Source organism: Aythya ferina (assembly GCF_964211825.1).
Source record: "Aythya ferina genome assembly, chromosome: 1".
Classification (NCBI taxonomy): domain Eukaryota; kingdom Metazoa; phylum Chordata; class Aves; order Anseriformes; family Anatidae; genus Aythya; species Aythya ferina.
In genome coordinates this window covers 89,026,313-89,052,706 of record NC_140296.1, presented here as the reverse complement: position 1 = coordinate 89,052,706, position 26,394 = coordinate 89,026,313, and the positions used below count along the sequence as shown (strand labels likewise).

The 26,394-nt window shown below is 37.5% G+C and overlaps 1 protein-coding gene across 1 annotated transcript in view; it reads left to right on the top strand.

Annotated features, from left to right (window-relative positions):
• The window catches only part of RPGR (retinitis pigmentosa GTPase regulator), a 48,303-nt gene that overhangs the window by 11,708 nt on the left and 10,201 nt on the right, over positions 1-26,394 (top strand). The window contains exons 5-10 of the mRNA XM_084507186.1: positions 346-504; positions 1,999-2,148; positions 10,706-10,864; positions 23,250-23,405; positions 23,937-24,061; positions 25,636-25,818. Coding sequence (XP_084363312.1) covers positions 346-504; positions 1,999-2,148; positions 10,706-10,864; positions 23,250-23,405; positions 23,937-24,061; positions 25,636-25,818 — 932 coding nt within the window. The remainder of the gene's footprint in view (positions 1-345; positions 505-1,998; positions 2,149-10,705; positions 10,865-23,249; positions 23,406-23,936; positions 24,062-25,635; positions 25,819-26,394) is intronic.

Below are 26,394 nucleotides of genomic sequence, written 5' to 3'. Positions count from 1 at the left end.
TCCAACTGTTACGGCCACAGGTAGTAATTTTATGAAGACTCTTGCAGAACTTCAGGTTATATTTGTTTTTCAGATCAGCCTCCAAAATGATTTGGAACACATTCAGTTCACAGACATGTAAGGCCTCTAGACTATTCCGATCTAAATGTGTGCAGGAAAACCTCCCCGCTAATTACAACAAGAACATCTGGCTTCAACTCTAGAATATTTCAGGGCAGTAGACCCCCGACTTCTCTGTAATGTTTTTCCATAGAAAATTAAATTACTTGCTGCAATTTCTCCGACTTCTTGCCACTGCTGAGAATATCCTCATTCTGTGTATTACATGTGCTTTTCTATATGCAGAAAAAGGAAATGTGTATGCTGCTGGAGGTAACAGTGAAGGTCAGTTGGGATTAGGTGACACCGAGGAAAGGACCACATTTCATTTAATTAGTTTTTTTACCAACGAGCACAAGATCAAACAGCTAGCAGCTGGATCATACACTTCAGCAGCAGTAACTGGTAAGAGCAACAGCTAATAAAATCTATTTATGTGTGTTCGAGCCTGGTGTTCCAGGGAAACATTTATTCCCTCTCTCTGTCTGCATATATGTGTATATTTTCTGTGCCCCTGTCTTCTTTCCCCAGTAAACCTAAGATTATTTTTTTTATAAACAATTGCCTATTTCAGCACAATGTGGTGAAAGGTGACTGCTGAATAACTTGTTAAAATTTTTGTGAGAATGGAACTTTTCCATGGGCAATGGCCTGCAACTGGTCTCATTCTGTACTACTTACAGAATCTGTACAAAGGAAGGACAGAATGAATACTCTCAAATGGGAAAAACTCCAATTAATTTCCGGGGAAGCCAGCTGCAAAACATGAATCTAACAGAAATGAAGATTCTCTAATTCTACTTTTCACTATGGTTATTTTGGTCTGCTGGTACAGGCTACACAATAGTGTCTTTACTAATTCTGAGAGTGGCCTCACCTATGACTTACTTCTCCAATGTGACATTACATGATCATGACTTGATGAAGTCTACACAGTTATAATATATTCAGCCATAGTCCTTTATTACCCTGTCATTTCTCAAGACTTGTTACAAAGCAACTGTTTCTGTACACGTGTAGGACAAATTTTTGAGTCTATGACTTCGGAAAGCAACAGAGCAGAGGAATACTCAAGAAGGATGTTAGCCAGCTTTTCTTTGGTTTGTATTTTTTGTGACAATTGCGAACATTCTTGTAAGATTTGTAAATGAACTTTGAATGGTTTTAGTGCCAAGCAGCACTAGCCAGTAGCTTTGTATGTGGTAGTTGTTTTATTCACAGCTTATTTCCCACCAATAAGAAATATGCAGAGAGAAGACCTTATCTCTTCTAGAAAACTCTTGAGATTTTTCATGTTGTTCACTACCTGTTTTTGCTTCTTATTGCTGCCATTGGTCTTTGTGTCACCAGAGGCTGGTCTTAATAAACCTGGAACAGCTATTGTGATAGTTTAAGTAAAACAAAATGAAGCTGGGCAATATAATAACCTGTGAAGAGAACTGAAAGATAAGGAAAGAATAAGGGAGATGAGTACCAAAGTCAGAATAGAGAACAGGTTTGGAAGAACAGGAAGGTGGTGACGTGCTACTGGAAACGAGAATATGCCTGCAATTCACCTTGTTTTCATGCTGACCTCTGGCAACTGAATTGTCTTACACTCTCAGTCTTCCTCTTTTTGAAGAAATGTTTTGAAGGATTGCTCTTGTACTGGTGCTATTTATGGTCTAATATCAGTGGATCACTAAGTGTTCTGAGTCACTCTTGAAAAGCTTAGGGAATACCCTCATACATCAGACTGTTTTGTTGCATTGTGTTAAATATCACTTTATGTCCCTGACATAACGATGTTTAGTGGTGTTGTACACAGAGCTTATGAAATGCTTCTTAAATAAGTAAGTTAACTTTTTAGTAGTGTAGTTTTGCTTTGAAATCAGTTAACATTCTGTGTCTTCATTTTAGAGGATGGGCAGCTCTTTGTCTGGGGTGATAATTCGGAAGGTCAGATTGGCTTGGCTGATAAAGTTTATGTCTGTGTCCCTTGTCAAGTGGATGTTGGAAAACCCGTTTCGTCTGTATCCTGTGGCTATTATCATTCTGCCTTGATAACAGGTAAGAGGATGAGATAATGGTGAGCGGAGACAAATCACTGGTTCCCAGATTGTTTTCTTGGTAAAGGTAGTTAATAAGACATTCATTGCTTTTGAAACTATAGAGGCCATAGTTACTATAAACTCTTATGTGAAAGAGAAAGTCATCTGTGTGGTTTTGTATCACACTGGGAGATTTTATCGGAGAGAGGTTCTCTAAAACATGGTACCATATCACTTATTTGGAAAACTTATATATAACTAATCTGTAATCGTTTATTATTATTGATTTAACAATCCCATGAGAAAAAAATTGCAGTAAATATTCTGCATATGCACAGTGAAGAATATTAGGAAGAACGAATGTCTTATATATAATTTTATTTTCATGAAGGTTATGACAAATGGAGATTAATACCGTGGTTTCAATAATCCAGTTTTTCTTGAAATTACACTTGTTTGTGTGACGATCATCTAGAAAACACAAATATTGAGTAGACTTACTGTATTTTGAGGTAAAATTAATCTAATTTACTAGCAGCGGAACATCGTTGTCAAAGTTCGATGTTATGTCTTATTCTTAAGTCAGTTAAACAGGCGATATACATTGTGAGGAGAAGCATACACTACAATAAGTTGGTGTCTGTTCTCCAAGCCATCTCTCTGTTGCTTTCCACCTCTACATATTCCCACCTCTTTTTTTCTTTACAAAGTGGTGATACCACTCACTTATTAACAATGCCAATGTGGTTGAATTTATCAGTCAGTACGGATAGTGTTAAATGTGAGCAGCTATGAATTCCTCTCAGTCATATATTAACATTATTAAGCTTCACAGTATAGCAAATTAGAGTAATTAAAGATTTTGAAGGATCAATAGTTTTGATTGTAAAGCCTTTAATAGGTACCCAGTAACTACTCCATCAACTTGATAAATATTACTTTTCCACACAGAATATCTATACAGCTCTCTAAGAACATGCTGTTAACAGAATGAGAGCTTCCTACGGTGTCGAGGTATTAATTAGGTGTTACACTGGTAGTATGCAACTTTTACTACAAATGCCTTATTACATTAAATAAACAAAGGACTTCTGACTGATCGGGAGCTCAGCACCTGTTGGGAAGTCTACATCTTCCTGAACTTGAAATAAATGAAAAAAAAAAAAAAAACAACCAAAAAAATTAATTCAAGGACATAGTAAGAAGGTCTGTATTTCTGCCTTAGAGCCAAGAGCTGAAGTTCAGACAAGATCGCAATGGGATCTGACAAAGCACTCATTAAAAGGTGGGCTGAGGGCAAGCATCTAAGAGCAAGGAGATAACAGTGTGTGCCAGGTGCTCTGAGGAAGCGGAAATTGTTAATGGAGGAGGATGAAAAAAAGGAATTAGGGTAACAGCTGAGTGAGAGAAATGGAGCCCCTTAAAATATTAATAGGAAGATAAACTGGTTATCACCAGTGAAAATGAGGACTTGTTGAACCCATTACTGTTTAAACAAGCCTGGTTGTGGGATGGGAGATCTTAATTTTCAGCCTCTAATATCTGGAAATTCTGCAAAAATTGAGCCTGACTCTACCTTCCTGAAACTACTGGCACACAGATGATCTTTTTATGGTGGAATTAGAAATATTTTTGGATTATTTTCCTTTGGGAAAAAAGAAATTTGAAGAAAATTTATTTTCCTTTGGGCCCTTGCAGTTTTCTTTGACTGATACTGTAACTAGCATAGAAGTTTAGTGTTGGACTTTTTTAGAGACAATATCTTCTGTTGCACAGAGTTTTAATTTAAGTGTAAAAAAGGTGATGCTTTTATTACCGGTAGGATTCTTTTATTCCTTACGGAAGAGACTTGCTTGTAGTACTTGCCAGACTGGCTCAGAACAGTGGTTCACATCCTCAGTAGTCTGCCTCTGAGGGGTAGTAGAACATGGCAAACCAGATAATTATGGAGTATCTGGAATATTCTTATAAAAGAGAGATATAGGTTTTTCTTCCCTGAATTGCCATTTAGTCATTGAATTATGCCTTAAATTATGTTTTAAAGTTTGTCTAGCACAGGGTTTTTTCCGTATGTTCTGATTGTATGATTTTATCATGTGCACTAGAATTTAAAGTAGTTAGTGGTGGTTTTGATATATAACTTTGGAGGAAATATCTGGAAAAAAAATTGATTTTGTATTTCTAAGAGTTATTTGGAATAGTTCAGGTGGGTGTATAATCAATGTTAATTCCCTCAACACAATACAAAGGAACGTTTTTAGATTGTGATTGCTATTACTGTGAAGATGGAAATGGAAGAAAATGTCACTAGCAAACTTCCAACACCTCTTTTGCCAGTTATTACAGTACTGTATCATTACCACATTTTGTCTTTTTAAACATGTCTTGTACTTTAAAAAGCATCGAATAGTATACAATCTTTAATAATAAAACATGGTTTCAGGATCTTGATATGTGTAGCAGGATTGAACTGATGACCATGTCACCATATGGTTCCCTTTCTTAATATATTTGCAATTAACATAAATTGCATCCTGGCTAAGTGGGCTGGTAGGATCACAGGCATGTTTGGGTTAAAACATGTAAGGTGGTTAATGAGGACACACTAGAATACATAGCATGGTCACAGAGTGCCCTCTCCAGGTCAGGATGTTCATTAATAAGAAACAATTGAGAAAAAAAAAAAAAAGGTTATGTTGTAGGAATTTGAGTTGTTGTTGTTGTTGTTTTTTAATTAAAGATATTATTTATTTAAACTGCTTTTGTTTAAGAAGATTGTTTCAGTAGGTTCAGTAGGCATATGTTTTGAGGTGCTTAACTACCAGAAAAGTACTGTAAAGTACAGTAGCGGTCAATGAGGAGTGTAATCTTGATGCAGACCTTTTAGTAAATAGAAGTATGTTTTATAGAAATTACGTGGCATTTGATCTTGTGGTTTTGTAATTTGATTCCACCAAAAAATAAAAAGTTTTTTTTGTAGACATAAGACCCATATGAGCAGTGTCTCCCAGAGAAAGTAACAGAGAAAAAAGGAGCTGAAAGAGTGTAGCAACACTTTTTGAGTCCATTTACAGATCTTTACTTGACTAGTCTTTGGCCACACTCATTCAAGAGGGAACAATTTTTCGGAAAGTGCTAAGCTTAGCAAGTGTGTATAGCTTCATCTGTCCACTGAAGGAGATGCAGGACAGGAAACCCCGATGTATCTAAGCACTGCTGTGGTGTCTAAAGCAGAATTACATTATTGGAAACAGAAAGGAATTGAATATATTAAACATCTTCTGATGCTTCCTCTGCCAGAACCATTACCTATAAGCAAGGTTAAAGTAAATTCTCCTTGAGAAGATATCTTCTCATAGAGAGATCTGTGGGTTCCCCAAATTCCTTCCTTTTATGTAATTCACAGTTGTTTTTAAGGACCAGTTTTAAAGGTCATCCATTCCAAAGCCTTCCATGCTTAGAATTCCAGTGTTTGAGGAGGTGTCAACCAAATTAATCTGGAAAAAATACTTTTATTTTTTCCTTTATTTTTTTCTTTATTTATTTGAGATCATAGAGTGATTCAATTCTTTTGTCTCCTGCCATCAGCCATATCTCATCTCTTCTGTCTTCTACAGTACTCACTATCTTTGAGGAGCAATGATAATTTTCTATTTCCTTGCTGCTTGTTTATTTCCTTGACATGTTCCTGTGACCTGTGTTTAGTGATACCAAAAACATACCACACTATGAAAGTTTAGTATGTGAGAAGACACATATGAGAGGAAAAAAATTGAATAACCAGGTTCCATGGACTTATTTTGAACAGAATGTCCTTAAAATGCAGATGCGCTACACACACATAATTGTTACGAAAATTTATCTGAGTTTGACTGGATCCTATTTACATTTTATCGGTATTCTTCATAATTTTTAGACTACAGTTTGCCTTAAAGGGATGTGTAATGTATTCAAAAATTGCTTTAGTAAATGGGTTTATCTTTGTTAGCTGGATTATTAAGTTTAAAAAATGTAATAAACTTGATTAGTTTGGGAAGTCAATGGAAGCTTGACCATTCGAATCTCTAATCCTATTAATTAGATTGTGATTGGATTAATATTTACTGTGCAGTAGTGTTTTTTAAAAAATGCTGTGGTGTCTTCAAAGAGAATTGCATTAGCAGTTAACCCCTAAGTGCTTTTGGGGGTTTATGGATTTGTTCCAAAAATATATGGCAGATCTGAGAATATCAAGACATTAATACTTACCTCCCCAAAAATGTAAGTTTTGTTGTTGTTGTTATTTCCTCTTGCAGGAAAAATCTTCCAGTGAGAGCGTCAACAACTCTTGTTGTCAATGGAATTGTTTGGTTATAGAAACTCTTACACTGTAGTTGATTCTTTTTTGTTGTTGTTGTTATTAATTAGGCTAATATTTTAGAATTTAAAAAATGCTACTGCACATAACTGCAAAGTATTTGTTACTGAGGCCTATTCAGAGTGTTTCTGCACATAAGAATAAAGATCGGAATTAAAATAGAAAATCCAACCAAACAGAGAAGTCTAAACACATAGTTTAGAAATGAAATACACTTCTCAGCAGCTGAGATTATCTACTGTTTCTTTAAAAAAACAAGTTGAAGTGGCTATGAAATACCTTTTAGAAGAGTGTGGAAGCATGCAACAAAAACATTTCTGCACAGATTTTTGCAAATAAATGGAGCGTTGTAACATTATTGGTGTCATTTTAAATGGTTTGTGTGAGAATGCCGTTAATGAAAGAAAAGAGAAAATGTCAGGAATGAATGATAAAATAAGGACAGGCAGGAGGATGTGGTTACACCTCTGATGATGGTAGGTAGGAAATACAGCTGCTAACCTGATTCCTTACCTTGCCAAAGATAATGTGGCTCCGTGAATGCATTGTGGGTGGCCACTCTTAATAACTTGACTCCTGTGAAACCCTGCAAGAAACTTGATGTTGCGTATAGTTGTATTATTGTCATTCCCTGATTGCATCTGTGGTCAGTTATTCAGAAGAGACAATTAGTTCAGTTGCTGGCCTTAGTGGCCTAGAAGCATGGTATTTGAAGACTCCATACCATTGGGAGAGGCAGATGTAATCTTGAAAAACTAAGAACCCATATAAAACCATATAAAATAGTTTTTTTTTGACTAAGGCAGAGGCCAAATTGGGTAGGTCTTGTGAGCTTTAGATATAAATATTGTGCCATCAGAGTCAGGTTCTAAATTTTTGTTGCAAGTGCTGGGTTATAGCTTTGCACTGAGGATTGGGACCCAGTTTCTGTTTAAAGCAGGAATTTGGCTTTTATAAAAAAATGGCCTTTTTGCAGTTGTTGTGCTTTGACTATGGGATACATTTTTTCCACCAGAATTTTCAAGTTAATTGATTGATTTATGAATTTAAATTGTTTTGAAGCTTAGGTATCTTAAAAAATGCATAACTTTTCTTTTTCTTCTTCTTTTTTTTTTTTTGTCCAGAATGAATGTTACCATAAAACATGAGACATACTTCAGATTCTCTCTATAAGTAAAATTCGTTGAAAACCTATCCTCAGGCTTCATTTGAAGAAAATACTTCATAATTTAGATACATCTTAGATGTATCTAAAGGTAGCATACATCTTAGATCAGCATGACAGCTCCAGAATTACTTCCTCTGAGAGGATGTGAGGAGAAGCACTGTTTCATTAAAAGACATGGTAGTTGAAGGGTTTTCTGAATGCATCAGAACCCTTCTTGACTTCATTGCTCTTCACAGCTTCCTGAGGAGGGGAAATAGAGAGGGAGGCACTTCTCTTCTCATTGGTAACTGTTGATAGTACATGTGGGAACGGCACAAAGCTGTGCTAAGGGAGGTTCAGACCAGATATTAGGAAAAAATTATTTACAGTGAGGGTGGTCAAACACTGGAACTGGTTTCAGTGAAGTGTTTGATGCCCCATGTCTGTCTGTGTTTGAGACCTTATCCATTTATTTGGATAAGGTCATCAATAATATGCTTTAACTTTTGATTAGCCAAAAAATGGACTCAATGATCTTTGTAGGTCCCTTCCAGCTAAACTAAACCTATTCTATTCTATTCTATTCTATTCTATTCTATTCTATTCTATTCTATTCTATTCTATTCTATTCTATTCTATTCTATTCTATTCTATTCTATTCTATTCTATTCTATTCTATTCTATTCTACTCATTTTTATAGAAGGTCCTGGCAACAGCAGTCTCTGTGCTGCTCTGTGTGTGCACCAACTGCTGTAGGCACTGTTCAGCACAAATAGTTGAGTCAAGCACCACAGAGGAAAAAAAAAAAAGCATCACTGGCAAAAGACTTTGCCAGGAAAAACACTTTGAATCCAGTTTATCTATTGGAATATATCAGACAACTTAAATGAAAACACGTAACTAGTCGTCCCATAGTTACGCATAGTGAAGGTGCAGTTTTGCTACCTGAAATTCTTGCTCAGTTTTTATTCATGCAAAAGGAAGTTTTAAATGAGTGTATTGCCAGAGTAAAAGTCAGGAGAAATGAATAAAAAAGACCCATTTCTAACTGACACCAGTTTTGACTTTTGTATCTCAGGATTAAAAATTCAAAAAAATTCCATTCCTGCCTTGGCTTGTAACACTCAAGTTTTAATAAACCTCAGTTCATTTTGAATTATATTCTTCCATTTTTATTAACTTAATTTTGATCATATGGCTAATCTCATTTGCTTTTTAGAAAGCATGTATAGCTTCATTTTTTCTACTTTGCATTTTGATGCATTTGTTTACTTTTAGATTGCATTTTCTATTTCTATGTAAGCTTATTTTTCTGGTCATTGTCACTGACCTTAAATTCCCAAATTTTAAGTTTTGGCTGACAAAGTGGAATGAAAAGTAACAAACGTAGCAGCTATGCTAAGAAAAAAGGCTAACATAAAACTAGTAGTGAGTTTGTTTTCTTATTCCCTGCTTGTGTTCAGTGGAGAGAGTGGGACTTCTCTAATGGACAGTTCTGAATACCTAAATAAGGCTTCAGCTTTGAAACACTGAGAGCACATTTATTTTCAATGTCATTGGGCAAAGACCAGCATTTCTAAAGTTAATTCAGCTTTAATATTGGCAATGAATTTAGAGCTTTTGAGTAAATCTCTCATACATTTGTTGTGCATAGTGCAATAGTAATGCCTCTGAGTTCTGTAAAAGCAAATTTGTGAACACTAAATGCATCCCTCTGAAAGCAAAAGTACATTTTGTACAGAAACATAAATGTACACTTTTCCAAAAGTATTGCAAATGTGTGTTTCTGGTGACTGAGCATTAGTTATGGAGTATAAGCATGTGGTTTGTTATTATGTGGATTACGTAAGTGTAGCTATGTCTTCAAATTTTCCTTGAGCAGACAGCTCCTACATTAGTCTAAATGTTTAATTATCTTGGACTAGCTCCATGTGAGAGTTCTGCTTATCCATGTGCTTTTTTATATCCAAATGAGATTTAAAAGCAAACTTTTCCTTACAAAATAGTGTGTGTTGATTTTTGCTTGGTAAATATTTTCACATATAAATTTTGGGCCATGATTTGCTAAGAAGATGTTATTCCACAGAACTCATTTTTTCTCTGGAGTGGAGAACACTCAGCTATTAATTTAAAGTCGTTCATGATAGTAAGGAAACATTTCCCAACAAAACCTCACTCTGACCCATTAGAATAGTGGGAGGCCCATTAGCACAGAAAATCAGAAATGTAGGTAAAGGCAGGAGTAGATAAATTGTAAATATAGCAATGGAAAGTACATTTTACATGTTAGTTCTTTAACTACTGTAGAAGGATGCTATATTGAATGGTACTTTAGACTCCAACAGTAGTGAAAAATCAAAAGGAGAGATTGGAAAGATGAAACAAAGTAAACTTTGAAAGTAAAATAAGTTACCCAAACTTTGGATTGAACAAATTTTGAACTGAATTCATAAAAAGACTGGGTAAATGAGAAGGCTCTTCTGGTATCATCTTCTGGCAGATCAGAAAGAGGCTGCAGGAATGTATTTGTAAAGACCTCTCAGTATTTTTCTGAACTTATTTCTGGTGGAGTTATTGCTGTGGAACCACTGTTGTTGGATCTGTAACTCTTTTCTTGTTGTCTGGACTTCATGCAATTTCATATCATTTACTCAGCTTTTTTATTTTTTCTCTATATCTCACAAGAAGAAAGTGTGTATTTTCCATCAAGATTTCTGTTTTAATTGAGACTCTTATGAGTGACTTCAGTTGACATGAATACTGATAACAGAAGGAATAATGACCTCTCTGACATGGGATGTTTATTGTTTTGTTTTTCCCTGGCTATATTCCTTGCAGGCTAAATGCTGTGGTTCATATCTTGTGGAGAGGGTGGTGTTAAAATTTAGCTCCTCCAAGTCCCATTAAGGCATACATACACAGCTATTTGGACATCATACAGATATGTTCAGTTGTCCTGTAAGGTTCATATACTTTTCTGTCTTACTGACTTGTGTCTGCAGCTGTCTAGATGATCCAGAGTTGTTTCTGAGTGCTTTGTGTGAATCCTCTTCTCTTCTGTATTTTCACAGGAGATGGTGAGCTCTATACTTTTGGAGAACCTGAGAATGGCAAACTGGGATTATTGCCTGAACAGCTGAAGAACAATAGAGTGCCACAGCCTGTACTGGGAATTATGGAAAAGGTTAATAAGGTTGCTTGTGGTGGAGAACACACAGTAGTGCTTACAGGTAAGGTATTTAATTGCCTTTGTACAGCCCTATAACTTAGTAATCTCAATTTGCTTTAAAGAATGTACATCCCACTGTAAAGTAAGATTCTGTAGTGATGCTAACCAGAAGACCATTGTATATCTAGGAGGTAGAAATCCACATGATGGTTAACCTGAATAAGTGCAGGCCTGCACTGAGCTGTGCTATCCCTTTTGCGGGAGGATAAACTTTGCAAGCTAATTGTAACAGAAAGCTTACAGGCAGCTCCTACTCAGTACCAATGGTTATCTCACCTGCATGCTTTTGCTTTTATCTAAAACTTCACATTAATATGTGAATGTCATGACAGTGTAAGTGATGAATTGATTTATTTTTTTTTTCTTGTAAGAAAACTCTGTAAGAGCTCAATTGACCAAAAGGGATGATCTCATCCCTTTCTGGGGATGAGATCTATGTGGCATTCTGTGCGTGACTGAAGGCCCATTCAATTCCATGTAGCGCAGGATTCCCAGCATATGAAGGGATGTAAGATTATTTGTACTAAACTCTTTTTATTTATAGTGTTATCCCTAATAAGTAATCCCTAATAAATATCCCTAATAAAATATCCCTAATAAATAGCATTTTAAGAGACACTTACAAGTCTGAGTGCCTTCTTTACTGGGATCCTAACAGGCTAGCACCTCCTACTGCAACACCAATGATCAATGTTTCTTTCTTCTGAGGAGCCTGAAATTGGTGTTGGGAGTGTGGGGAGGAAGCCTTAAATGAAAGCTTCCAATCTGTAGTAAATTTAAATGACACAGAATATGCGGTGTTTAGAAAGTCACTTTTCAATTAGCTGTTTAAATAGCAAAAAAATTGCACAATGTAGTGGATGCCTAAATGGATTAAATATCTCTTGTAATAAAGGCAACACCTGTGACTTCAGGTGAATTCTGTATTAAGGTGAGCAGAATCCTTCACATGTGTATAAAACTAGTACAGATACAGCATATTAAACATATCATACAAGTATATAAAAATCATTGAATAAAACTGTTATATAGTAGTTCACAGAGTTGAATTTATAGTTCTTGGAAGATGAAATATGGTCTATATTACTGTTTTACAAATCTTTTTTAGCACATTTTGAAATATCTCAACCAGCTGATTTGAATGGGAAGTTTTCTCAGTGATTACAGCTATTTCCATCAGTTACAGAGGGTATCAGTGGGTGGGGTAAAATGGCTCGTCTCACACCTTTGAGGTGATGCCTGGTACGGTAAGTACCAGAGAAAATGATAGTTAACTACTTTTTGTGCATATAAGAAATACTTTTTAAAGTTTTGGGTGAGTGAGTGAGTAAAGGAAATGGGATGCTATACAGCACTTAAAACACGCCAAGAATGGTACTGTATTTCTAGAAAATTGAATGAGAAACTGAAAAAAATGTTATTTTTAGTATACATTTGTTTGTCATAATTTGATTTGTTGAAATGAATTCATTGGCTGATTGCATAGATGGGTTCAGAGTATGCAAAATAATGTTATGGTTTTAGGAGGTAGGAATTTAGGAGGTTCATAGCCATTGTCAGAACAAAAATTCCTACCATTTGGCCTCAAAACAGCTAAGTGTTTATTTTAAGCATTATTTTATGTGTTTTAATTTAATTATATTTTTTTTTGTCAATATGGAGGACTGTTTTAGACAGAAAAAAAAAAGTAATAAGAGAGAAAAGCAATGTCTTTTGTAATCAGCTGTAATACACAAATAGTAAAATGGAAAAGGAAATTTGGAAAGAACAGAGAAATAAGTTAGATCTTTATTATTACATTGAATGTTTCCAAACAGTCTGGACCTAATGAAAATTCAACCTGAACAACTTCAAGAAATGAGACTATAGACATAGTCGATAGACATAGAAATATGCAAGTCTTGAAAATTTCGGAAGGAGGGATGAGGAGTCTAAAGACCCTGAAAATTACAGATCAGTCACTGTAACTTCTTTACTTGTGTAGAAGTGTTGAGACAATTAAACAGCCTGTTCATAAACTACTGGAAGATAATTCAGACAATATTATAAGACCAATACAATTTTCTTCTATCAGAAGGTAATGGCCACTAGATCTTACTATCTTTTGAATTTCATGAGGCTTTTGAATAGCTTTTAACAGGGATTCTCTGGGATCAGGTATGGAACTATAGAGGACTGCACATTGCAAAGAAGTGCTGTTAGTAGTAACATCACAGATATGTAAAAAGAAGCTTTGTGCTGTGGTTTTACCTAGCTGGGCAGTCCCACCACAACTGCTGTTACTCCCTCTCCTCAAAGGGAAAGGGGGAGAAAATACGATCAAAAGGGCTCAAGTGTTGAGATTAACAGGGAGCTCACTAAACGATTATCATCATGGGCAAAACAGTCTCAGTGTAGGGAGATTAATATAATTTATTGCCTATCACTAGCAGACTAGAACAGCGAGAACTAAGAGCAAACCAAAACCACCTATCCACCCATTCACCCTCTCCTACCTCCTCCCCCTGAGCAGCACAGGGGAACAGGAATGGGGGCTGCGGTCAGTCCCTGACGCTTTGTCTCAGCAGCTCTTCAAGCACTGCTCCCACACGGCTCCATCTCACAGGGTCCATCCATCCCCCAGGAGCAAACTGCTCCAGCACGGGTCCCCCACGGGTGGGCGGCAGCTCCCCCCAGACCCCCTGCTCCTGCGGGGGCTCTCCATGGGCCGCAGCCTCCTCCAGGCCACATCCACCTGCTCCACCGGGGGCTCCTCCACCCATGGGGGGGCTGCAGCGTGGAGATCTGCTCCATGTGGGACCCATGGGCTGCAGGGGGACAGCCTGCTCCACCAGGGGCCTCTCCCTGCACAGCCCGCAGGGGAACTGCTGCTGTGTGCCTGGAGCATCTCCTGCCATCCTTCTGCACTCACCTGGAGGTCTGTAGGGCTGCTTCTCACTCCTCGCTCTCCCAGCCTCTGTGGAACAGCAGAGTTTTTTCCCTGTCTTAAATCAGCTCTCCCAGAGGTCGCAAACATCACTTACTGGCTTGACTCTGGCCAGCAGTAGGTCCCTTTGGAGCCTGCTGACACTGGCCCTTATCTAACATGGGGCAGCTTCTGACCTCTTCTCACAGAGGCCACCCCTGCGGCCCTCCTGCTGCTAAAACCTTGCCACATAAACCCAATACATGTGCAAGACCACCAAGTTTACATTCCACTACATGAAGGACTTTTATGAGTTCTGCTGGGACAGCATGTACATTTTGATCATTGCATTTTTGAAAAGGCATAAAATGATTTGGAGAGTCCATAGTGAAACAACAGGGATATCAAAGGGTAAGGAAACATACCCTGAGAGGAAAGTTTTAAAAAAGGGGAACCGATTAAGCTAAGAAAGAGAAAACTAAGGAGAGACATGGCACTACTTTTCACTGGCATAAATTCCTCCATAGAAATAAGGTAATGAATTGTTCTCGTGGTGGGATCTCAGAGTAGGACTCTGGTTGCAACACAGGTTAAGTTAGGTAGAATTTTCCTTCATAAGGATGGATACATTTAGAAAACTGGGGCATCTCAGTGGTTGTGGTATCTCTGTGAACAAAGAAGGACGCAGGGTATTATGGAACAGTCAGTCTGCCGTCTCCTTCAGAGAGCATGTTATGTTTTTCTGTAATCTGCTGGCATAGTTCTTTCCATGTTCCCATCACAGCCTTTCTTGTGGCTGTCTTGTTTTAATCTAACCATGTATCTTACTACTGGGAGCTTCAGTAATTCAAAACTTCCCTTCTTCTCCACCTTTCCTTACTATCCTGTTTGAGTTGCCATCTGCCTGTCAAAATTTCTATTCATTGGATTTAATAGTTATAAAATACTATAGAAGCAGGAAAGGGGTGTTTTAAGAGATGAAGGGGTGTTTCATTCAACAGATGATTTCAAAATTATCAGTTTTAGCTTTTATGAATTCCACAACTGTATAGCATGCCTGTAATTAATCTTCTATCAAAATGCAAAAGCTATAAAAACAAGTAGGTTTTGTAAGTCCTTAAATCTGTATTTTGGAAATGCTAAGTAGTCATCTGTTGTCAATCTGGCAGAGTGTCTTCAAGGTTATGAAATCAAAGTTTCTAAAATATAAACTGAAAATCTATCTGGGGGGGATTTTAAGTAATTTGATGTGATATTGTACTGCAAGTCATTGGAGAGAATAAAGGTAGAAGTGATGTGCTGGAAATAGTTATGTGTAATGGTGAGACAAGCTGCAAGATTCTGGGTAAATCAAAACTCCTTTGGGAAGAGTATGAAGAGGAAACAACAGTAGCCAATCTGGGAAATAATGCAAACATTTGTCTACATTTCAAAGGCTTTGTCTCTGTTCTTTCACCAACATACAGTCTCACCCTGGCAGCATTCTGTCATGAAATAAATTTCTTTACATTAAATCAGATTATCATTATTAGGAAAAAAATTACCATAAATTTAAAGCTAGCAAATATATAAATCCTAGCATTATTTTATGGGTTATAAAGTGAAGTTCAGCAGAAAGAATTAGATTATCATTATTGATTTTTTTGACCATAAATCTCAAACCAACCAAAAGATATTTTGTTTTAATGGTATTTCATGTGATAAAATTTCATTAAAACAAATGACTTCTACAGAGATTTTGTAGGAAGATGTAGACCTGGATGATATTTGCATTAGAGTTAAATTTTACAGGAGATAAAAGTAGAACACAGAGGCGAACTATAAATGTCAAAAAAAAAAAAAAAGAAGAAAACACCATAGTAAATCAGTGTCTTGCTATGTAAGATTTATTTGCCTATGGAAATAGATGATGGAATAGAAGACACATAAGAAATTCAGTGCTGGCTTAGCTGTCAGTTGATGATCAAAGTGCTGAGTGCCAGTAGTTCCAGTTGGGTCAAGAGAAAAAGAAAACGATATCCTCTGACAAAAATGCTTAAAGATTGATAGTTGCTGTGATAAGAGTGAAAGGTCAGACAGAAGATTTTAAATGTAATTCAGCTATTATTATTCAGTGCCTAGTAATGTTATGGAGGAGATTATTCTGGGAGTTACTGAATAACATTTGAATGACAGGACAGTCACTGGTCATAGCCAACACAGGTTCACAAAGGGAAAGTCCTGTTTAACTAATTCGATTTCCTTTTATGACAAGGTTACCCACCTAGCTGACCAAGGGAAGCCAGATGATGTAATCTTTTTAGATGTTAGCAAAGCTTTCAATACTGTCTCTCACAGTATCCTTATAGAATCATAGAATCATTAAGACCTCCAAGATCATCTGGTCCAACCATCCCCCTACCACCAGTACCACTAATATCATCCACTAAACCACATCCCTAAGCACCAGGTCCAATCTTCCCTTAAACACCCCCAGGGATAGGGACTCCACCACCTCCCTGGGCAACCCGTTCCGATGCCTGACTGCTCTTCCTGAGAAGAAATGTCTTCTGATATCCAACCTAAACCTTGTGTGGTGCAACTTGAGGCCATCTCCTCTTGTTCTAACTCTAGTTATTTGCAAGAAGAGGACAACCCCCAGCTCCCCACAATTTCCTTTCAGGCAGTTGTAGAGAGCAATAAGGTCTCCCCTGAGCCTTCTCCAGACTAAACACCCCCAGTTCCCTCAGCCGATCCTCACAGGACTTGTGCTCCAGGCCCTTCACCAGCTGCGTAGCCCTTCTCTGGACATGCTCCAGGGCCTCGATGTCTTTCTTGTAGCGAGGGGCCTTGTGGACAAAACATCCAGCATACAGCTAGGCAAGTATATAATACGATGGGCGAACAACTGGTGCACAGTTGGAAGTCAAAGGGCTATAACTGAGGTTACATTTAAATGGGGACAGACAGTCACTAGTGGGGTTCCCAAAGACTGTTTTAGGGGCAGTTCTCTTCAGTGTTTTTATTAATCATTCGGACACGGGACTCAACTAACTAATACTAAACATGCTAAGTAAGTTTGCAGATGATACTAAATTAGGTGTTGACTCCCTCAACAGGGAAGTGTAGAGGGGGCTTGCCAAGAGATTTTGACAAGTGAGAGGGCTGGGCAATCACCAGCTGTATGAAATTTAACGAGACCAAGAACAGGATTCTGCTCCCAGGATGAGGCAATCCTGGATACATGTACAGACTGGGGGATGAGAGGCTGTAACACAGCCCTGTGGAAAGGGATCTGGAGGTTCTGGTTGATGGCAAATTGAATACAAGTCAACAGTGTGTCCTGGCAGCCAGGAGGGCCAACCATCCCCTGGGGTGCATCAGGCACAGCACTGCCAGCTGGTCGAGGGGAGGGATCATCCTGCTCTGCTCTGTGCTGGTGCAGCCTCACCTCCAGTACTGTGTGCAGTTTGGGGCACCATGGTATAAAAAGGATATAAAACTATTAGAGAGTGTCCAAAGGAGGACTACAAAAATGGTGAAGGGTCTAGCGGGCAGGATGTATCAGGAGCAGCTGAGGTCACTCAGTTTGTTCAGCCTAGAGAAGAGACAGCTTAGGGGTGACTTCATAGCAGCTTGCAGCTCCCTCACGAGGGGAGCGGAGGGGCAGGCATTGAGTTCTGCTCACTGGTGACCAGCGACAGGACCCAAGGGAATGGCATGGGGCTGTCAGGGGACGTTCAGGGTGGATGTTAGGAAAAGGTTCTTCAGTGACAGGGTGATTGGGAACTGGTGCAGGCTCTGCTCAGTCAAGGCACTGAGCCTACTGGAGGTCAAGAAGCATTTGGACAACACTCTCAGGCATACATTTTATTTTTTGGTAGTCCTGTGTGGAGCCATGGGTTGGACTTGATGATCCTTGTTGCTCCTTTCCAATTTGGGGTATTCTTAAATCTATGATCCTGTCATTAAATAGGCTACAGCTATGAAATTCTGCCTCAGGCACTTTGAACAAAAGAGTAAAGTTAATAGAAATATCTAAAATGAAGGGTGCATTGTCAGTGGTGTTGACATACAGAAATTTTTCTGACTCAAACTTGTGAAAAGTATTTGGGAAACAAGCTATATAGGGCCTCTGAAACCATTTAAAAAGTGAGTGTAGTATACATGCATTTTAGGCTTTGCACCTGTGGTGGTTTTACTCAGGTGGGCAGCCGAGCTCCACCACAACCGCTCTCTCACTCCCCCTCTCCTCAAAGAGGAAGGGGGAGAAAATACAACACAGAGAACTCGAGGTTTGAGATAAGAAAGGTTTAATTAAAGGGAAAGGGAATGGGAGGAAAAAAAAACAGAGACAAAAGAAGCAATCAGTCCGCGCGGAAGCACAGAGAGAGGAAAAATTATTCTCTACTTCCCATCAGCGAGCGGTGTTCGGCCACGTCCTGGGAAGCAGGGCCCCAAACGCGTAGTGGTTGTTCAGGAGGAACAGCCCCCTCCCCCACGAGAGTCCCCCCTTTTATTGCTGAGTGTGACATCAGGTGTTATGGAATATCCCTTTGGTTGGTTTAGGTCAGCTGCCCCAGCAATGTCCCCTCCCCATCACTTGCCCACCCCCAGCCTGCTGGCTCTTGGGGGCTTGGAAGGAGTCCTGATGCTGTGCCAGCACTATGCAGCAATAGACACAACACTGGAGTGATATCAGTGCTGTTCCAGCTACGAGTGCAGAGTACAGCACTGTGTAGGCTGCTGTAGGGAAAAGGTGACTCCAGCTCAGACAGACCCAACACAGCACCATAAAGTCAACATGGAATATGTACTAGAGTGTGTGTTGCATCCCAAGATGAAGTGGTATGACCACAAATTCAAAATTCTGAAGAGGGATATAGCTTCAAAGAGCCTCAGAAACATTTATATCTCTTTTAAGCTCAGTTTCTTAAATTAATAAATTCCTAAACTTCCAATTTTGCAGAAATCCTGAATTTCATGTCATGTACAAATGGGTACTGCTTGGCTTTAGTAACACCATGTATGCTGATACAGTTTTCAGCTTTCCAGGGTCTTTCTAGTTTTTCGGGGTGTGCCATTTCAGTCTTAAACAGTAAGGAGTGAGTGTCTGGTTATTGTATATTCTTCTGTTTCATCTATCTCATTTAACATAGGAATAAGATAGGAGCAAATGTCATAGGGAGAAACTGTTGTACATCTTTGTTCGTTTCTTGTCATCAGTTCTACTTAGGGATCATCAAATTAGGAGAAAGCATAATCCAGTTATTTTATTGAGTATGAGACAAGTTTCTTCCTGACTCTCATGCATAATTAGTCTATTCCAAAGCACTTCATTTGATTTCTTTCTTATGACTGTCTTATCTACTCTATTGGTAATTTTACATGGTAAGAACCATTGTTATCTGGGTTATTAAATCAAACTGCTGTTTGGAATCTCTCCAGCAATGTATTGGAGTAAATGGTAGAGCCTAAACTGGAAAATAATTGATTTTGTGGTCTGAAATTCCAAAACGGGAAACTTTTTTTTTCCAGAGAACAAAAAATTAAATACCGCTATTACTTGGTAACAGTAGTAAAGGGGAAAAAATGAAAAGAAAATGAAAAAGAAAAAAAACTAAAACTTTTTAAATATACAAGGCTTTAGAGATTTTTAATATAGGATTGGGAAACATCTTCTCTACAACTCTTATTGTTAATTCTTCCTTTACTATTTGCATTTGTTCCAGAGAATAAACAGAAGAACAGTTAAAATTCAGTTGCTGCAAAAGTTTTCTCTCTTTATAGCAGCACAATCTTACTCATTTCATAACGGTCTTAGCAGCCAGTTCATGAAGCTCATATCCTCATTTCAGATGATTTCTTTCATTCAGACTAAAACAACTGTTATCCATGATTCTTGCCAAAGCTTCCTACCGAAAATGGAAGCTGTTGGTACCATCACCTTGAAAAGAAATGAGAGCGCAGCAATCCCAACTTGTGTACTTTTTCAATAAAGCCTTTTAAAAAGTAGCATGAAAGCAACTTGTGAATCTAGAAGCTGGAGAAGAAACAGATGATTGGGAGTGGCCTCAGTATTTTTTTTTTTTTTTCAAATGATGACAGGTCTTCTGGGAATAATCCTCTCTATAAAAGGATACACTACCTCCTTTTATTCTCTGAAGGGAGGGAAAGCAAAGATATCTCTTCAAAGGAAAGAAGTGAAGCAGTTCTTGGAGAATGGGTCACTTGACATTACAATACAACACATTAGTTTGTTAGCATGTAAAATGATGGATTTTTTTATCTTCTGTCTTAAGGTCTTTTAAAAAGAAAAGGAAGTCAAGATACCCTTTTGAAAGAGAATGAGAAGGATGAAAAAGCTCTACCTTTTTATGACAGAACTGAGAGACTGTTCAAACTGTATAGGATTATCGAGATTTTTCAAACAGTTCTTAAGTCTGCATACTATTGATACGGAAATCTCCAAATCCAATTATGAGCTGTGGTAAAACTGAGTATTATGTCAACAGCTGATTTTTACGGTAACATTTTTCTGCATAAGCTGTTCAAAAATAAAGCTATAGTAAGACTGAATAGCCCATTGACAGAGTAATAGTAATAACGTTCAAGGGAAATGAAGACATATGGAGATCTGTGAGCATAACTGTTTTTGTTATTCTTCTGCACATTTTTAACTTTGTATGTAGCCTTAAATGTGTAGCAAGGAATGCATGGATCTTGGAGACTCTTGAAGCTCCTTCAGTTCTTTCAGCAAATAGCATGTGTTAAAATATATACACATACATTTTTGCCTAGGACTATTAAATTTATAGTGACAACTGTCATTGAGATTGAAGAGCTCTTATGTACTCCAGAAGAAGCTTGTAAAGGTGGAAACACAAGTTCAGGATGGAGTTCAGCTCTGTCATTTTCTCACAAAGTCTGTGAGATTGCTTTGCTACAGACTCCTGTTTATCCCCACTTCTGCTAAATGGAATTATTACTGAGGTTAGGCCTCGCTTTTGCACAAGAGATGAATTGTTTAAGAACGGTGCAAGGTTTTTGCCTTTCTATACCTTGATAATGGACTAATAAGCAAATTTTGAGAGGAGCAAAATTTAGGTGCCTGTGGTATATAGAGGCAGAAGAGAAATTCATTTTTCTTATAAAGGTACTCTAAACTGGTTTTGGAGTACCTCTTCTCCTCATTGACAGTAGCACTGGGGGAAGAAAATAGTATCCTGTACTTTTGAAGTTAACATCCTAAACACCAATGCCTCTAGAGGTCTTGCCTGTTTTATGAAAAAGGCATTGCATATCGCAACCCAAGATTAAAGATAATACGAAAACACTCCAACTTCACTCAAAATAATTATGTGAATCAGATAGAGACAAATATTTTGAAAATTACAAGAGTTTCTGGTTTTCAAAGAAGTAAGACAAATAGCATAGTTTTAAATAGGATTTATGGAATCAGCCATCCTGAGAAAGCTGTTTACTGAAATGAAGATTAGACTTCTTCAGTTCACTTACAGTCAGGTGTCTTTCAGGGGTCATTTACTGATTCTTATCCAGAAAGTCAAAATGTCACAGAAAAATTCTGATTGTTTAAAGATCCCCAGAGATGCTCAGTGCTTTCTTACACTGCAATTTCCAGTAGAGGGAGCTTTGCTATTATATTTAGTAGAAAAATGACTTTGATGAGTATTTTGCATCTCCAATCTGAAATAGTGTGAAACCATTTTTTTTTATTTTTTTTTATTTTGTGATGCAAATTTGTGACATCTTCATATTGAAAAATTTTGAAAGGGGCAGAAAGGACAAACTGTTTTCTAAAAAGAAAATTTCCATATTTAGTATTGCAGTATTTCATCATAGTTCCTCTGAAACTGGAGTTCAGTATAAAGCAGTGTGCTACTGTGGTGGTAATATCAAATCTGCTCCATTCTCTGCTTTCTCTTTCCCTGAAGGTAGTGAAAGATTAGTTTGGAGTGAATGGTAACATAATTTGTTTTTAATATTTCTGCGGTTTGTTGCTGGTCCAAGAACAACAGCAAAAGAGTTGCACAGAATAAATTACTTTTGTGGCACTGACGCTTACTTGGCTATTCCAGTGACCTTCTGTCCTTGACTCAAAATGCTCAAAAAGGAAAGATTCTCCTTTGATTCTTTTTTCACACATTCAGCTGTAAATGCCTATTCCTGTCTTGTTCTTGAAGATGCTGAAGTTTTTGGTGTGATGGCATCCATGTGGCAAGAGCAGGCATGCTCTGCACTGTGTTCATACTAATGATGTAAGGATATATTGCTCCCAACTCACAGTACTGTTTGCTTGAGGTAGGATTTTTTTTTTTTGTCCTTTCCAATCCTTCACAGATTTTCATTAAGTTTTTACAAGTTTTAGTTAGTATTTTTCTAGCTTTTCCTTTGTTGCCTACGTGCAGAAAAACAACAACAACAACAAAAACAAACACAGAACAAACAAACGAACAACTAAATAAAAACAAACAAGCAAAACCACACAGGAAGTAAAATTACAAGAATGTCTTCCCAAAAATACGTAGTCTTTGAGTTTCTCATTTCATGCATCACCTCATCAAGATTTCTAAGCTTCTCAATCATCTCCTGTTGTGATGGAATGCAAGGGATGGACACACCAACAATCATTACTGTCTTGGAGAACATCACATTCTTTTTCCTGGCACAGACAGTCCATTAAATGGAAAAAATATAAACATGGAAAGATTATTGTTCTGTAACAAGATAACATAGTTATAATGTTCTCTGTATTTCATGCTGGGTTGATTCAGTAGCCAAAGACAATACTGAAACCTCTTCCGTTATTGTTCCAGGATCTTCTTCCACACATATCAGTTGTGTTTTAAAGAGGTCTGTTCTATTACATTTGGGGTCATACAGTGTATATGTAGGTAACCAGAATTTAAGATTAGACTATTGTACTTGAAAATGCACTAAACATAGTGGTCTTGAGTTAATTGTGGTGCATGAACTCCCATAAGATTTTGCATTGGCTAATATTATGTGTACATGTGGTCTGGATTGTTTGCAGTTATGTTAAAAATATTCAATACTGAACCATTCAAAATTATTTCCTGCATATTGTTGCCTCTTTTCTACGTTATTTTGTTATTAACTGATAAATTTAATCGTTTAGGTGGTATTTTTTTTAATTGCTAAAACAGTGCTTTTTAGCGCTGATGTCATTTGGCTTTCATTCTGCTAATAGAAAGCAGGTTATAATATATCACAGAATCACTGAATGGGTTGGTTTGGAAGGAACCTTCAAGACCACCTGGATCCACCCCCCTGCCATGGGCAGGGACACCTCTCACCAGACCAGGCTGCCCAAAGCCCCATCCAGCCTGGCCTTGAGCACCTCCAGGGATGGGGCACCTACAGCTTCTCTGGGCAGCCTGTGCCAGTGCCTCACCACCCTCTGAGTAAAGAATTTCCTGTAGCAGCATATTTATTGTTAACTTTGCCTGTACATTTTCAGAGACAGATGTATATACTTTCGGACTTGGACAGTATGGGCAGCTGGGACATGGCACTCTTGTTTTTGAAACTTCAGTACCAAAGTCTGTGAAACACTTGAGGAGACGTAAAATACATAATGTTACATGTGGGGAAAATCACACTGCTGTAATCGCAGGTATGTATGTGAAAAATTCAGAAATGCACTTGTAGTTTCTCTGTGCTGTTAAAGCTTTTGTTATAAAATGAGTAGTAGAAGAAGACATTGCAAATGTACTGGTTTCTAAAGGTTAAGGAGTTAGTGACAAATTCAGATTCAATATTAGGAATTTGAGATTCACAACCATGCATAGTTTTGTATACAACATCTCCTGGAGAATTGTAACCTCATAATCATGTGTTGCTAACAAGTATGCTTGTTTAGAAGCCTTTTTTTTTTTTTTTGCTACACAGTTTCAATCCTATTGTTTCATTTTTTTTCCCCAAATGTCTAGACTAACTCTAATCTTAGCCAGTTCTTTGTCTGAAAAAATACGTACTTTTAGATCATATTCATCTGTTGAGAATCTAAAAATAATTGCTCAGTTTTTGCTTTGGGAAGAGAAAAACTCCTTACTTGCATGGCCTGTTACTTTGTTCGTAATGTTTTTGTCCTGTTTTTCTGTTGAATCTTTGTTGTTAATAACATCTTTTTTTTTTCTACATGCAGAGAATGGCCTCATGTTTACTTTTGGAGATGGGCGACACGGCAAGTTGGGCCTTGGAGAAGAGAATTTTGCGAATCAGTTTGACCCCGCTCTGTGTTCTAATTTTTTGAGTTTCACAGTCCTTTTGGTAAAACATTTTGTCATGCTTCTCAGACATCAAGATGTTTAGATTCTTATGAAATGTTATTAGTGAGAGCTGAAATCTCATTATAGAACGATTTTTTCCTGCAACGTTTAATTAGTTGATAGCCTAGATAAGAGAATTCTCAGGAATAACCTTATCAATGACTATAAATACCTGAAGGGAGGGTGTGAAGAGGAAGGAGCCAGGCCGTTTTCAGTGGTGCCTAGTGCCAGGATAAGAGGCAGTGGGCACAAACTAGAACACAGGAGGATCCCTCTGAACATCAGAAAGCACTCCTGTGCTGTGTGGGTGATGGAGCACTGGCATAGGTGGCTCAGAGAGGTTGTGGGGACTCCCACCTTGGAGATCTTTAAGAGCTGTAGGACGTGGGCCCTGGGCAACCTGCTCTAGGTGGCCCTTGTTTGAGCAGGGCGATGAAGTAGGTTACCTCCTGAGGTCCCTTCCAACCTCAACCATTCTGTGGTTCCATGATAACACAAAGGGAAACACAAAAAGGACATTGTTTTCGCTTATCACATACACCTTTTGTTTGGAATGTGTTTCTTTGGACTACACATATAGGCTGTTTCGGGGGATTTTATTCAGTAGCACTGGGCTATAGTGTTTTAGTCTGTAAAGCCGGTAGTAGTCATAAAAGAAAATACTAGTTTCTTTTTGGTTTTGGCAGTCGGGGCGGGGGAGGCTGGGAAGGACACTAAATCTTCTCTGAAAACACCAGAATGATATCTATTTAAATATCTATTTAATTTTAATGATTATTTGTACAGTGGGATATTTGTAAAATCTTCAGATTTTTATTATTTTTTTTTTTTTGCAATCCATATAGGATGAGAAAAGAGAAGTACTCTTTTCTTTTTAAGAGCATTATTCGTATATATTTCCTGGGGTTTTTAAGAAATAAACATAACAGAATTGCCAACATAAAAAATGCAAACATTACTAGAGGTTGAGCAAAATTTGAGACTTAAGTACATGGCTTTCAGTGCTGTTTGTTTACAGGACATAGAGTTTAATAAAGTTTTGTCAGAAATGGTACAGCTTTTAAACTTTTTTAAAAGGGAAACCTCTGAGCAATAATACCTTGTCTATTGGAGATTGTAGGACTTTACATTACATTTTGTAGATATTGTAATAAAATGCCTGGGTTTATATTACTGTAGTTATCTGTTGCCTACATTTGGCTCACTGAAAATAATTAGCAACAGTCCTTTAAAATAAATAGCATAAACAGTCCTTTAAAATAATTAGCAACAGTCCTTTGAAAATCAGTGGAAATATCTTTTTTTTTTTTTTTTCTGTATCAGTAGTTTCTTAGCCTTACCTAATGTGTTGTTGAATACAAATATATTGTATGTTAGTGAGGAAAAATGAACATAGATCATTAGTCATTAATAATCATAATTATGTACTTTTATTTAACTAAAGCAACTAGATTTGAAGTAACTTAGTATCACTTACTTTTGTTTTGGTTTTCTTTTGATCTAAGTCCCTGGGGATGAGATCCTTGTTTAGATTCTTGCAAATGAAATAATCAGAACTTTGTTTTGCTGCTGTAGGTGGCTTGTGGTGGTTGTCACATGCTTGTTTTTGCTACTCCAAGACCTAAAGAATCTGAAGAAATACTCTTAGAAGATTTATATGAGAGCCGTTTGATCGCTACTATCTCTAACGTGAGTGGAGAGTCACTAGTAACAAACACCTTACAACTAACATCAGCACGAATGCGACGTCGAGAGAGGGTAAATTGAGAGTTGTTGAGAGTTGCTGTACTTTTTGTGGGAAACAGTCACTTTTTAAACTGAAGTAGCAGCATATACTCAGCAGACAAATGTATCTCATTCAAATATGTGTTTAATTTTAATGTGTAAAAAGAAGGATGAATATCCACCCTCTTCCCAAAATTGATGTAGGTAAAAACATAGCTATTGGCCAGATTTTGCTTGTTTATGCATATGAAAAACACTCCAATTGGGCTTGTATTTTTTTAATTCTAAAATATGTATTCTGTTCCTTTGCATTTTTCAAAATATCTTAGAAATACAATTAAATAAGAAAGAATCTGACTCCTTTTGATGTTTCCTCTGAGTCCTGGATAGATTGAGCAAGTTTATAGTTTATACATTTTCAAAGAGAATCTCTCATTATCGTCTTAAAACAATCTTAAGATCCTCTTGCTACTTGCAACAGTGTTTCTTCTCCTTTATTTCCAGCTACATATTGCATGTGTTTTCCTTGAGCAGCACAGTGAGATGGTCATCTCACTTTCCTGTCTGAAATCCAGCTCAACCACAAAAACACAACAGAATACTTTCCTT